This window comes from Dermacentor albipictus, chromosome 1, assembly GCF_038994185.2.
Source record: "Dermacentor albipictus isolate Rhodes 1998 colony chromosome 1, USDA_Dalb.pri_finalv2, whole genome shotgun sequence".
Lineage (NCBI taxonomy): Eukaryota > Metazoa > Arthropoda > Arachnida > Ixodida > Ixodidae > Dermacentor > Dermacentor albipictus.
Genome location: NC_091821.1, coordinates 72,138,630 through 72,153,725, shown reverse-complemented (window position 1 = coordinate 72,153,725; position 15,096 = coordinate 72,138,630). Strand labels below are relative to the sequence as shown.

The 15,096-nt window shown below is 47.9% G+C and overlaps 1 protein-coding gene across 6 annotated transcripts in view; it reads right to left on the bottom strand.

Annotated features, from left to right (window-relative positions):
- LOC135903943 (endothelin-converting enzyme-like 1) overlaps positions 1 to 14,633 on the bottom strand; it is a 78,475-nt gene extending 63,842 nt beyond the window's left edge. Inside the window, exons 1-6 of one of the 6 annotated variants that reach the window (XM_065434421.1) lie at positions 14,569 to 14,633; positions 14,225 to 14,468; positions 12,872 to 13,030; positions 7,611 to 7,849; positions 4,373 to 4,861; positions 910 to 1,058 (exon numbers count right to left, since the gene is read on the bottom strand). In XM_065434421.1, the coding sequence (XP_065290493.1) occupies positions 910 to 1,058; positions 4,373 to 4,861; positions 7,611 to 7,849; positions 12,872 to 13,030; positions 14,225 to 14,269 (1,081 nt within the window). In that variant the 5' untranslated portion in view covers positions 14,270 to 14,468; positions 14,569 to 14,633. The other 5 variants (XM_065434425.2, XM_065434420.2, XM_065434424.2 and 2 more) reach the window with 5 other exon arrangements.
- Positions 14,634 to 15,096: the final 463 nt, after the last annotated feature.

Genomic DNA, 15,096 nt, shown 5'->3' with positions numbered 1-15,096 from the left:
TTGGTGCAGAGCTGCAAATCTGTAGACGTCTTGCTTCTGTTCTTTTTAACCTTAAGAATTTTTGAAAATTCCTTTTAAAACATTCAGGCCCTAAATAGAATTTCCTCTTCCAACAGTCACTAGAGTTTAACTTTCTCTCTGAGGTGCAACAAATTTAATTAAGATCGGCCTAGTGTTGATCTCAGAAAAGCGTTTCTGCGTTTTACATGTATTTGAACTGGCGGCATCGGAGTAGGGCCCAAGTTAAAGTTTCCTCCCATACATTCCTGCTACACTGCTCCAGGGATCGCTCAACTCGTGCACTAACGCTATACTTGTAACACAGCAGTGGGTGCGACGGCTGACGAATACGTCGCAGTTTATTACGATGTGATGATGTAATCGTTAAGTGGCGACCGAGGACGTATTCAAAGCCATCTATGGCGGAAAGGACGGGATTGTCAGCGAAGGCAACAGTGTTGAAGAGCCTCTAAACAAACCAAGAAATCTGACGGTGAGGGAGGCGAAACCCGGGGGGGTTAGGCGATGTGCAGCTTGTGTCGCTTATTGCGTCGCTTCCTCCTTTCGCTGCGGAACATACCGTGAACCTCGTTGTAACCTCGTTGGCTGCAGTCGCACATTTCTTCCATCAGACAAAATGCGCACCCAAAAAAAAAAACCGTCTTATTGTACTAAGCCACTCTTGAATTCATTTTAAATAAAGGTTTTCTGTTGCTGAACGTGCTTAGCCTGCTATATTGTGAGTGGTACTGTGCGCGATCTTTACAACGAAGTGACCAGTATAACGAAGGTTTTCAGAGGTTCCAAGACCTTCGTTATAAAGGCGTTTGACTGTAAAATCGGACTGTAGAACAAGAGAGCGCAGCTGAATAGACACCGGGCTGCTTTTCGCGAAGCTGCCTGCCTCACCGCCGTACTTCTGGACGAAGGCCCATCCCAGGTGTTCTTGGATATCCTCGCCGAAGCGCTCCAACAGGTCCGATAGCGTGCCGCGAAGGCGGCTGTCGCTCAACAGTACTTCGTCGCTGTCGGTGAGCTTGCTGTGCGTTTGCACGTGCCTGCAGGGGGACAGAGTCCCGTGACCCGAAATGCCACGGACAGTACACGGAAAACACAATGTTGGCAGTAGACGGCGTCTCAAACGTCGACGCGATTTCCACCGTCAATCGCGTTTCTCCGGAAAGTCACGAGAGTTAGTCGCCTGACCTATAGACAGTTGACAAAATTAGGCTTTCTGTTGGGCCAGTTGGTGAAAGTTATGTGTGCTTGTCTTTTTAGTGTTGGTGTGTTTATTGAACACTACGTCGCCGGCTTAGTATACAGGGTGTCCCAGCTAACTTGGACCAATATTGTGGAAAAACCTATGCGTTCTTCAGAACAGAAATCGAGTAGATGTTGTTAGCGTTTATGTAAACTTACAGCACAATTTTTTGCTCGTCTTTTTTTGAGTAATTAGCCGAGATAAATTAATTAACTTTTTAAATATAGCTTGAAACGTTCAGGCGTCAATAGGAAAGTTGTGGAGCTCCACAAATATTACACAACCCAGGCACTTCCAACGAGATAGACTTAGCGTGGCCGTTTTTATTCGGGAAAAACGAAAGCCCGCGGAGTTTAAAAAATACCACGTGACAGCGCGCTCTGTGCGCCCGAATGCGCCACGATTACAGGGCTCTCAACCGTGCTTTGTAAAAAACATCGCGCGCTTCGCGCCTTTCGTGTTGCCCACGACAGAGCTTCGCGTTGTGCTTGGTTCCAAGATAAACGTTAAAAAGATCAAAAGATAAAATACAGCGCGGCTCCCGTTTCTGCGGCGATAATTGCGCTCTCACGCTAGCAGAATGCATGCGGAGGAAAAATGACAAGCTCATGAGTTGGTATTTGGGAGCAAGACCCCAACAAGCAAACACGCATTATAACAAGCTTGATAACGTCGTGTAAATTACACTGGTTGTTACAAAAGGAAGAATTGTAAACTGACACGGAAGGTTGCTTTTTATAGCTTCCTGTCCATTCTTTGTCGGCAGAGAATTTGTAATTTCATATTACGTGCCTTTTCCACGTCGTACAAAAGTTTCACACAGATGGCTCTTTTTATGGATGACGGTTGTAGAGATTTATTCCCTGTGGTGTCTGTCTAGAGAATGTGTTCGAATAAGTCGCCCTATGCCGTAATGCAGTATTGGAACTTTTTCAGCACGTCCGTTGTAGCTTTTTTTGATGACGCAAGACGGTATCTCGCTGCAGGCCTCAGCAATCTCTGCCTTTAGCGCTTCTGGTGTAGTGTTAGGTTTGCGGTACACTCAATCTTTCACAAGTCCCCGCAAGAAGTCAAGAGGTGTCAAGTCCGATGACCTTGCAGGCCATGCCACTGGTTCAAGCCGCCCGACCCACTGGCGTTTGAAGGCTTCGTCAAGTCAGGCTCGGGCAAGGCTGCTGCTGTGAGTTGGTGCACCGTCGTGCTGAAACCAAGTTCGCTTTAGAAAAGCAAGAGGCAGATCACAGCGAAAGTCTTTGACTGGGCCTTCCACGATGTCGTTCCCGTACCGCTGAGCAGTGAGCATGTGGTCAAAAAATTTGGGGCCAATTATTCTTCCGTCAAAGATACCGCACCACACACTGTATGCCCATTGGTACTGGTGTCCGGTCTGCGCCACCCAATGCGGGTTCCTATCGCTCCAGTAATGCGCATTATGGATGTTAACTTGAGAATTTCTGGAGAAGGTTGTCTCATCTGTCCAGAGCACTTTTTCAACAAAATCCGGTATTTCGTCACTGGTCACAAGGCCCCAACTTCAGAAATCAAGCCGCCATTGAAAGTCTCTTTCTTGCAGCTTTTGATGCAGTTGGAGGTGATACGGATGCAGTTCAGCCTTCCTAAGAACTCTTGGCACTGAAGACTTTGAAATGCCGACCTCACTACTCACATCACGCACGCTGGAATGAGGGTTTGCAGTCATGAAAGTCAAAATGTCTCCTTCAGCCTCTTCACTGATGGTCCCCTTTATTTGCCGCGTCTTCCTGAAGCTAGCTGTTTCAGCATTAAGTAACTCCCCATAATTGTGTTCGTGCTAGGTCTTCCCCCACATTGCCAAGTTCGGTATAGCTTGGCAGCTTACCTCTCGTCGCCCCGTGCTGCTCCCAAGGCTAAGACCATGTTCGCCTTCTGTCCGCATGAGTACGGCATGCTTTAGGCACTGCAAACAAATTCTTCGAAACGGTTGCGTGGCACGACAGTAATAGACAGCCGAGCTCACATGCATCTAGCCGCTGGCACAGCTTGGAAGAAAAGCGGCGTTGTAAAAAATGATGCTCTCTCTCGCACGGGTTCCAGATGTATGATGCATGTTTTACGTGTATGTTTTTTTCTATTTCGCATCGACTTGAACGCTGGAAAAAAATTGCTCTTCTCGTCATATCAGAATAAACGGCTGATGACGGCACGTTCTTCGGCGACAGGCGCAAACGGCTGCTGACGAAGGGCTTTTTCGGAGCGCCCTCGCCAGCCGCTGCTGGTAATGTCAGAGCCGAGAAAAGGTTGAAGCCCTTTCTCGTAAGTGAAGGGAAGGCGCGGCGCTGGCGATGTTTTCAAAAATCAACCATGAAAGCGCTGTAATCGCGGCGCATTCGGGCGCACAGAGCGCGCTGTCACGTGGCATTTTTAAAACTCCGCGGTCTTTCGTTTTTCCCGAATAAAAACGGCCACGCTAAGTCAGTCTCGTTGGAAGTACCTGGGTTGGGCAATATTTGTGAAACTCCACAATTTTCTTATTGATGTCTGCATGTTTCAAGATATATTTAAAAAGTTAATTTATCTCGGCTAATTACTCTAACAAAGACGACCAAAATATGGTACTGTAAGTTTAGATAAACGCTAACAACTTCCAGGCGATTTCTGTTCTGAAGAACGCATAGGTGTTTTCAAAATCTTTGTCCAAGTTAGCTGGGACACCCTGTATATAAAGCAGGTGCGATTTTGAACGTGCCGTTTTTTTTTGTTTTTTTTTTTTTGTGGAGCTGCTGGCGCGCCGACGCAACGTTCTGCGCACGCGAGCGTCACTTTGCGGGTAGGCTGCCTCGATGCGAGCGCGCACATCAAAGCACCCTAGTCGCGGGTATACAGAGATGTCGCTGGCGCTGGCATGCACCGACGGACGTCGGTAACGGGACGTTGGTAAAGGCACGTGTCCGTCGGCGCGTGCCAGCGACAGCCGCGGCGGTGTCGTGGACCGTAAAATAGTAATTCTCCCTAGCGCGACGTGACGCCCGTGCGCGGACGTTACGTCGGCTATGAACAAGCCTTTATTCGCACAGTGCCGGTGGCGGTTACGCGGCTGCGGCCGCGCAAGTTTCTGTGGAGAAGAAAGCCTACCGGTTCAGCGCCGCCGCCCAGCTGTAGGGAGTGCCCTCGGCCAGGACGCCCAGCGTGGTCAGCGCGGGCGTCTGCGTGTCGGCGACCGCCAGCTGCCTGAACGAACCAGCGATTTCGCTCTCCATCAGCCGGAAACGCTCCACCCGCGCTTCGTCGAACTCCGCCAGTCGGCCCGAAAAGGCCCGGTAGAAGGCGGCCCAGTAGTCGCGGAACCGCCTGGGGTCGCCGAGTCGCGACAGATCGTTCTGGCTTTCGTACGCGGGCGGCGCGGGACGCAGGACTACGCGCTGCTGCGCCTTAGGTCCCGGCACCAGTGACAGCCTGATCCAGCTCGGTAAATCCCACACGAAAGACAGCTTGACGAGCAGGTCAATGGGGTCGGCGGGCTTAGGCGGCCTGTGGGGCCAGGGCAGACCCAGCTGGTTCATGAAGGCGGCCAGCTCCCGGGTCGCGTTCGCCACGTCCGTCAGCGAGCGCAGCGTGCACGTCCTGCGTGCCCGCATCGCCGTCTTGCAACTGGAGAGCGCAAACGGCCTTTGATGCCGCCGTGAGGACAGCGTCGCCGACGAAGGCCTCGCGTCTCCTGAGTGCGCGACACTTCAAAGGGAGCCTGGGGGCGGCTTGAACGAACACTTAATATCGAAAATAATTTAGGAACGCGTTCCTAAATTATCTCTAGACAACTATCAGTCCGCACAAGACCGTGTTCTTAAATTTGTTATTACTTTCGTTATTAAATGTTCGTGCGAGCTGGCCCCAGTATCGCCTGTCAAAACTTAATAGAGCTGTATAAGAAACGTCCCTGTAACTGTTTGACTTTGTTCGTTGACGAGCGTACCTAACCTGCAGACATGCGCGGATCCAGGGACGTCCTGATACCAAAGAAGAATAAAAAAAATATCCCTGGAACACATACGGCTGAAGCTAAATCTCGTCTTCTCACTGTAACAAAAAAAAAAAAAAAACTCGGCTGGAGGCGGAAGCTCGCGAGAGTTCTGACGGTACCACCTATACGCGGCTGGAAATTTTTGAAGTGCTATGCTTTTTCTAGAAAGAATGGCCTGGGTTTTGGCCATATTTCATGCAAATTGATCACGTGCAATATAGCAATGAGCATGTTTATGAATTTTAACTTCTTCTTACATTTTTCTTTCAATCTTGCGCTGTTTTTACTATTTGCACACAATTTTTTTTGTACATAGTATAACTCACTCCCGGCCAAATCTTGCGCACACAATCACAGGGATTTGTAAAATACAAGTATCTAGGCTTTATTCTAATTTCCAGTAATTTTGGTGATGTGCATTTTAGGAGACCAGTTGTCAATGTTCCCGATAACTATATAGTCTAGATGAAAAATTTTAACTTTAAATAATATATAGAGAAATAATTTTTTAGCTTCATTTCAACTATTCCTGGCAAGTATGGCAAAATGGCAAGTTCAGGGACACAGAATATAACCTATAGGATTCAAGTTGTCAATCAATTCAGCCTCGTCCTGGAACGTCTCTGTTGTTCGATCAGGTAATAGAGTGACCGCCCCGCAAAAGGCATTGGGCGTGGGTGCAATCTCAGGACCGAGAACATGTATTTTTCAAATTCGAAACTTTCTTTCAGAAGTTTTTTATACATAGCTTCGTATACACTCCGAGTGGATAGCAATTTTTTCATTTCATGGAACTTCCGCCACCTTGCGTGCTTACGCAGAACTGATTTGCCAGTTCGAACTTCTTTTCCATAATGCACGAACTGTTTTGCGGGGCTAATAGACGTCATTGAAGCCCTCATTGTCATGAAATTTTTTTATGACGCCGTGGCATGTCCACCGTAAGTCCTTTCCCTCGCCTTGGTTCGACATGCCACGAATATACTACACATTATGAACTACAGCCGCAATGCTTAAATAGTTCAATATGTTTTGTTCCTAATTTTCAAGCACATCTTCACAAGAAGGAGGCAATCCATTTCGTCCTATCACTTTCCGTTAGCTCAAAGAACGCTGATAGCGGCCAGCGTTTTTTGTCGTTGCATATACAGGGTGTCCCACGTAACTTTAGCCAAAAACTTAAAAAGTGTGCGAATGCCACGTAGCTGGACAGAACCACGGCAATGTTGTTAGCCGTCGCTTGGAGATACTCAAGTTATTTTCATTCCGCCTATTTAGATAATTGCTCTCAATGAAATAATAAACTTCTCAAATATTATAATTAGATGAAAAGTGTCAATGAGAAAATTGTAGGGTAACATGAAAAACTCCCGATACAGCTTTCTGTTGCTCGATACGTGCTACGTAAAACTGTTTTTTCCGAGCGTGAAAGCAGCCCGCAAATGCACGCAAAATTGCCGCGTGACTGGCCGCACGAGGCACTTCGAATGTGTTCGCGGGCTTCTTTCACGCTCAGAAAAAACAGTTTTACGTAGCACGTATCGAGCAACAGAAAGCTGTATCGGGAGTTTTTCATGTTACTCTACAATTTTCTCATTGACACTTTTCATTTAATTATAATATTTGAGAAGTTCGTTAATTAATTGAGAGCATTTATCTAAATAGGCGGAATGAAAATATTTTGAGTATCTCCAAGCGACGGCTAACAACATTGCCGTGGTTCTGTCCAGCTACGTGGCATTTGTACATTGCTAAAAATTTTTGGCTAAAGTTACGAGGGACACACCGCATTGCGTTGCCACGCTGTGTACAGAGCTCGACTGCCGTGAACTCTGACGTACGAGTGCTTAGGCGACACATGAACGTACTCGAAAAACACGCCCACAGTACGTACACAGCCCTGCGTCACAGCTCAGTGCGCATCTATAGGACGCTTTAGTCACTAACAGAGCAATGACGTCCTGTTATATCAGGATGTATGAGCTTGTAAAACTGCGAGCCATACAGCAGTCAAATGTCAGGTACCCGCCGTGGTTGCTCAGTGGCTATGGTGTTGGGCTGCTGAGCACGAGGGCGCGGGATCGAATCCCGGCCACGGCGGCCGCATTTCGATGGGGGCGAAATGGGAAAACACCCGTGTACTTAGATTTATGTGCACGTTAAAGAACCCCAGGTGGTCAAAATTTCCGGAGTCCTCCACTACGGCGTGCCTCATAATCAGAAAGTGGTTTTGGCACGTAAAACCGCATAATTTAATTTTTTTAAATGTCAGGTTAGGGAGCTGTCTTTATGCCCGTGCACCCTTGAGAGCCGCCCCTGTGGCCCCAAGGAACGGTGTGATGTGGCGCGTGCCTATACAAAGCCTCCGGCTTGTTCATGATCTTGAGGCCGGCGCGGCCCTCGTTGAGCTGCGCCACGAGCGAAGTGGTCCAGCGGACGCGCGCGTCCACCTCGACGCTGTCCGAGTAGTCGACCAGCGGCCGCCAGCCGGAGCACACGAACGCCGAGAAGTCCTGGCATGGGTCCAGGGTGCGGTTCAACGTTCTCGCCACTAGCGTTGCGTGCTCCTGGCACTCACGGACCTCGCACACCTGCGCAACGCTTGCGCAATTAAAGCTCAAACCCGACGACTATGTGTGGACTTGACGCAAGGCAGCGTCCGCGGCTCATCTAGAGAGCGCAACGCCAAAACAGACACAGCTGGTCGCTCGTATTAGTGCATCACTCTACGGGCCTTTCGTTGTCGGCGGCGGTAGGCCCATGTGCCCGCGTGCGTGAACATGTCTTCAAACGCGGGGAACCCTATAACGTAACTAGCTTTCCGCGACACGTTACCGGAGCGTGCAGGTCCGCAGACAAAGTGGTTTTGTTGGGCAACCTTAACGTCGACAAGCCTCGTTACGAATGCGCTCGCTTTCTCTGGTGCGCGGAGGGACTCGGCTACATTTGCTCTTAATTAACGACCTCAAGAGGCCCATATCGCGGTGGCGAAGCTGCTTTGACTTTGTACTCGTGCGCGATTTCACTAGCATCTGATTTCACCTGACGGCCCACTTCACCGTTCATAGAATTATCGTGTTGCGGCTTCTGCGACGCGGTAATGTGTGCAGAATATTGACGCAGAGCGCTTCTTGGGCGAGTTGGCAATTCATACTGTGCTGGGGCGCGCTTGAAGACAAAGACGGAGTGAAGTACACAAAGACGCCTATACGGGAGCGCTCCCGCGTGTTTGTGTGCCTCACTCTATCAAAGTGCATTTGGTGTTCAATAGATGTCTGCGCGTGTGTTCCACTGGACAGCAGTCCCTGCATTAGAATGGACAATTCGGTTAGTTGGTGTTTATTTATTGGAAAGCTATAGAGCACGGAAACGACGAGACGCGTAGAAGAGGACACAGACGACGCTTGTTTGTGTCCTCTTCGTGTCTCGTCGTTCCGGCCGCTTTAGTTTTCCAATAATTCAGTCCCTGTGCATTGTGTTCGTCGTCAGAATTTCGCAGAAGTTAACTCGCACACAATCTTTAAATATGGGGCCGTGTGTCCTGGCTAAACATATCTGTTGTCACCGAAACGGTAATTATCGAGTGCTCCCAAGGTGTCTGTCTTTCGTATGACATGGCGCGAGTTTGTAGTCGTTGGTTGTCGCAAACGTTGTTTCACGTGCGCATCGTCTGCAGGACTTCATATCACAGAGAAGAGTCGTCGCATGCTGACGCATACATATATCTCCACAGCATAGCGTGAAAAGGTGAACTTCTTTAACGCAGGGTATACGGGAAGCTACAGTATAGGGGCTCGAGCAAGCCATACATTGAGCCGCAAACCCAGACCGACGTGCTTGCTCTACGCGCGGAGCAACGGATAGTTCGCCTTGAAATTTTAGTGTCCGGGCCCAGTCGTCGAGGTAACTACCTATTTCTTCTTGTTTTCTCTTTTTTTTTGCGCCGTCTACCAGTGAGTATTTTCATAGTGCGCAAACTCTTAAGAAACATGAGAAATCTTTCCTGCGCGAAAATAATGAAACAAATTGGAGAACGTCGCAGTCAGTAACGGGTCAAGAATGCAGGACCTGCTTCTTGCGCAAAAACATGATATAGCACCTTCTCTCCGGCCGTCCGCGCTTAATAACAAAGTAGTTCTCTGTGCACAGGCAGGAAGAATATGCTCCCCCCCCCCAATGGTTCAGCAATTAATGAAACTAAGTGTATACTAGGAAAAGTTGACAAACGGATTTTAGAATAAGTAGATGGTTAAAGAACGAGCGCTTCGTTTTTACTTTCTATGTGTACCAAAAAGGATGTAGACATAAGTAGCCTTCCTAGACAACACTGGTGTATATAATAATGTAAATCGGGAGGTCATGTGGAACACGCCTAAAGAATAGGGTGTACGTGACGTGAAAATACGGCTGCTGAAGGTGGTTTACAGTGATAGTAGTGTCTGCGCTAAATGTGGAATGAACGAACGCTGAGGCGCTTGGCACCCCGCTATCACAAGTACACTTCTATTCATATTATATATAGTACGAATGGAAAGAACTCCAGAACAAAGCAGAACAATTAGCACTTCCATAGTGGAACAATACATAGTAGAGAAACACATAGTAGAGCAACACGTACCACGTTTGTTGGATCCTCAAACTATGATAGTGTCAGCTGATGGTCGCCTATCAATTGTGGACGGAATGTTGCCATGCATGCTATGTTTTATCATGGTCGCGTTTTCCTTATCTTTCGCCTTGTGCTCTTCATCTTTTTGGCGTTATTATTTCCCTACCAGCTGCTAGCTAAGACACCAGGGGCCCTATAACGTAAAGCTGTTCTAATCTGTTTCTATTCAATTTTGGACACTAGCCCTCCAAGATTCGTAAAAAAATTTTCGGGTCACCCCCACTTCGCCTGTCCGTCACGTGACGTCACGAAAACCGCAAGAATTCCCCATTGTATATGCCGTGTACTCACTGATCATACATGATTACGCCAAACACTGGAGCAAAAAATTGTGCAGATCCCACGAACTGTGGGATCGACGTTATGCGAAGCATTTTTCAGGCAACTGGCTATGCAGCATTATTTAGGGTTCCGCAAAGCGTTACCAGGTTGACCAATGTGTTTGCGTAAATCCATTGTTTGTGTGTGTGTGTGTGACACCGAGTACAGTGAACTAGAATTAACGCGAGTGCGTGCGTGTGACGACAGCAGCGAGATACGATGACGGTAACGACGATTGCACGGTTTCTACGAAGAATCGAATTGATATGAACGAGTGGCATGGAAGTGTTAATTGGGTAAGAAATGCAAAAACTAAGTGCTCACTGACGACATGCGAGACAGCTTGGCTGCACTGTTCGGTGACAATATGTGACCTAGCATCTCCTGCGTGCAACAGGAGGTCTGCACGCGCCCATGATCCCACCGGAGGGCACAACCACCGCCGAACAGGGAACGCGTGTGCATCCTCTGCCTAGGCAAAGCCTGTCCTGCTCCCATTCCCGCTGAAGCACCTTGAAGTGCCTCAGCGGGAATGGCACTGACGGAAGTACGTAGTATCCGTTGGAGGACACAAACAGGTGACTTTACGGCGAAGCTGTAGCACAACCTGGCACCAGTATCCCTTTACAGCCGTTCGGACGAGTGGAGTGGTGCAGCTGCTAGCCTTGGCCGAGCCGTGATGACACTGCCATGGTGGGATTGGATGCAGTGTTGTCGTATTCGGACACAATGTGTACCAGGAAATAGCACGCCTCGATTTTTCATTCAGATGCCTGGTATTGACGAGAAGGGCCGGGAAAATCCGTTACGAGCTTTGGGAGGAACGAGGAGGCGGCGCGCATTGCTATCCGCCGCTCGAAAATCAACGCTCGTGGGAAACTTGCTTTTCAATCGCTGTTTGAATGGATGCAACCATCACCCGGTGTTCTGCTACCGAGGTGCCGGGATGTTATTACACGTGCCACCGCCCACGAGCGCAGATAGCGTGCGAGAATCGGAGGCGAGAGTCAGATTACGAAGGTGGAATGAGGATGCGATCACGATCACGGCATCACGAATATAAGCATATAATCATCGACCCAATTAGTTAGTAGATAATTTAGTCCACTGAGTCTGCATAAGTTCTTGTCATGGTAATGTCATGCCGTGCATGCATGCGCGCATGTCATGACTTTATCTCACTCTTGTCATGCAATAGTTCATGGTCATATGAATCTCATACATTCATGGGAATCATGTTATGACTTGACACAAGACCATGACATTCATGCCAGCCATTTATGACATACATGGCATGATATCTAGTCAATGTCACACATCCATGTGATGGCATGCATATCTAGAATATATATTTAGTTAAAAAATGCATGCCATTTCGTTCAATTCATTACATCCACCTCATCTATGACATACAGGTTATGATATGATTTTTCATTCATGTCAGGTCCATTTTCTATACTCGCGGACAAATTTCTGCGGCTATGAAGAGATAAAGCTACACGGGCGGAGTTTCTGCACATGTGTTACCGCGCCGAGTAGTCCGCCAGCGTTTGACAGCGCTTTTGGTTGTTCGATCGGAACAGACGCTGAATCGACGCAGCTTCCACGTGCGACGGTTTCGCGTTCGCCCAGACGCGGAAGGGAAAAGCCGCAAAATAAGTAAACTTTTACATTCAGTGGTGTGTTTTGTCGTATTTAACTGTTTCTAATAAGGTGTTTACGTTTTGTCTTCCCCAGCCTGAACCAACGTGGATTAAAACCCGGGACTCTTTTCAGAAGCGCCCTCACTTGTGTGCGCTTTGCCTTCGTAGTTTTCCATCCATAGCCACAGAAAGTTGTCCGCGAGTATAAGAAGTGATATATCAGGATATCCATGACATGAATGAAATGACATGACATGCATCGCATGAATGACGTGAAACGCATGTCATGACATGTTAGTCATGAATTGCATAAATGGCATGAGGTGATGGCGTCGTGGTCATTTCTTTAACTGGATATGTATCAGGATATGTCTGGTGAGACATGCGTGCATGACATGACAGGAATGACATGGGATGAAATGCTCATGCATGTATTGTCATTATTGTCATGTCATGCAATGAAGTGAAACACGCTGTATGTACTGCAGCTATGATTTCTAGGAAGGGCGCATTGACTGCGACGCAATTTTTATCTTTATTTTGTTCGTATTATTTTTTTCCCCAGAAACCATGCTCAGATACCTTTACGTATGGAAGTATTTTACGAGCTTCCTGTTCCTGTATGCAGCGCTTCCGGAAGTGTTTGTAGGCTTTGCACGTGGTGCTGTCCCTACCTGTGATATACATAGAGCCCGAAATATTGCCATGAGTGAACGACGTGAGCTAAACTTCACCTGAGCGTCAGAGCTTTTGACGTCCGGTTAGGTGAACCTGGGCTCTGGTGAATCTGGTCTCTGTTTCCGATCCCATATTCACCAAGCAGCTTGTATGCACAGGCGGCCGGTCGGTGAACAATTTTCTCCGGCAGATAGTCTTGTGAAACTGCTGCCTCGAAGCGGTTTCGCTTGTCAACGGAGGTGGGGGCTCAAATAGGAATATATAACTAGCAGTATTTTTTTTAACTAGCATCGCGAACTGACCATGTCCTTGCGCGTCAGCGGCGGCGGCCCCTCTCGCAGCAGAATGAAGATGATGGCGATGAGCAGTGTGATAGAGAAGGTGCCGATGAGGCACAGCAGGGCAGTGCGGAAGGTGCAGTAGCTGACAGTGATCTCCTGCTGGCCCGAGTGGATCAGCACCTGCGCCGCGAGGAAAGAAGCGGTTTACTGCGTGTTGCAGCTTGCAAAGCCAGAGAAGGAAGCTGACGAAATTTTGCAGCGACAGCGTGACTGGCCGAAAGGCTCCGACAAATTGCGGCCATATGTGCGTTTCCTCGAATTGAGTGTTGAATTCACGGCACCGAGGAAACACGCCTTATATTAACACACTCGACACACCACAAAGCAGCATACTCGGAGCGCTGCAGCTGTCGATCTAGCTGACACGGAACGCTCCGCTGCAGCTCCTCATTCAGGAAATACTAGCACTTCCTTTCGTTCTTTTCTTTCATACACAGCTGCGAGACGAGGAAGGAAATAAAGAAAGAAAAATAAAGAACAAATTGTACTGCTATAGCGAGCGCTTAATCCGCTAAGTGTGTCTCTCGGTAAACGAGCAGAAATAGCGCGTCGTATTGCGCTGTCAACAACGTGGTCGAACAGTGAGTTCAGTCGTGCTATGCTTGATCTGTGAGTGAACCATCCGGCGCGCGCACACATATATCCACGATGTCGTGACCCCATAGCTGTTGATCGCTTGATATGTTGTATACGACTCGTGTGTGCATACAGACTGATAATTGAAAATGACATGCGGCTCTATACGCTTTGGTTTCGCGTTTTCGCACCGTCTTGTGTCGAGCAAAGCGGCCGCAGGCAGTTTACCTCCAATCTCCGATGCGAGGCATAACCGTCGGCTGAAATGCAGAGGCTTCCAAATGAAATGGGCACACGCCTCATAAACTTTTGCCCCTTACTAGACTTACGAAATGTGCTGATTATTTTGTTGGACGGGACTCTTGCCTTGTAAGTCTGCAACGTATGTCTCAGTGGTACGCCAAATATGACATACTGTCACGTTGTAGTGGTGGTGAAGAAATGCACTACCAAACGTTGTTCCACGACGACATTAAATAATTTTCGGATACAGTAAGCGCGTCCTGTGCTCAGTAACCAATCAATATCAGTGACGATCCGGTGAAAGATGGTCACCCTCAAAGAGCAATACAATGTACACGTGATATCTTCCTTTTTCTTTTCTTTTCTCACTCAGGTAATTTTTCTCGTGTTATATTGTTACTATATACTACATTTCGCCTATTTTGTAAGTCACGGGCGTTCGACAACTATCGCTACGAGAATAAATCGTCTCACTTCATTTCAGTGGTGACTTACGAAATCTCTCCAATCCCGTCGATAGCCCAAGTCGCTATCCAGCATGCTTTCAGTTCAAGCTATCTTCGCCTCTGTCGCGCGGTTCCTCATTCCAGAAGGCAGGTGACCACCGCAGAAAAACTTCCTGGTGGGGAGCATGCAGACTACGTCGTAGCTTGGTTCTGGCCGGTCAGCTTCCAACTACGTCTGGCAGCGCGCGTATCTGTACTCGTGACGGTGACGATGACGATGAGATACACGGGCTCTAGAATTTTGTGACAAGATGTTTCGTCACTTGACTAGGCAGCGTCGACGATGGAGACAGTCACAAAAAAGGAATGCAAAAGAGTGAAGTACCAACTAACCTCGCCGTCTATTCAATCCAAAGACGGTAGCTGCTGCCGCTGTTCACGGGACTAGTGGCTCGTACCCACTGTTCGGGATCGGCCATGAATTGGGTGGCAGAGGGGTTAGGGCGGCTTATGTGATATTTAGTAATGTGATTTATAGTAAGTGAAATATACAGAATGGGGAGGACGTGAAATCGAGCGCAGTCAGAATGACATCACAGGAAAGAGTGCCGCTTTAATAATAAAATAATTATTAGAGGTGCGTGAATAGTTGAATTTTTGAATGCGAATCGAACATTAAACGCTAACTATTCACCTTTGAAAAAGGAACTATTCGGTATTTTCGAATACTCGAAACTAACGTAATATCTGGCAACAACCTACTGTGAAAGTTTTACTACTGTTCTCTTTCTGCTAGAGAAAGTATCGCAAATCACCGGAAGTGAAACAACGACAAAAGTTTTTGAAGCAATGCCGATACAAAATGGGTAATGCAAGCTTCGTTTACGGCTTTGCGGCGGAAGCCATGACTACAGTGATTTT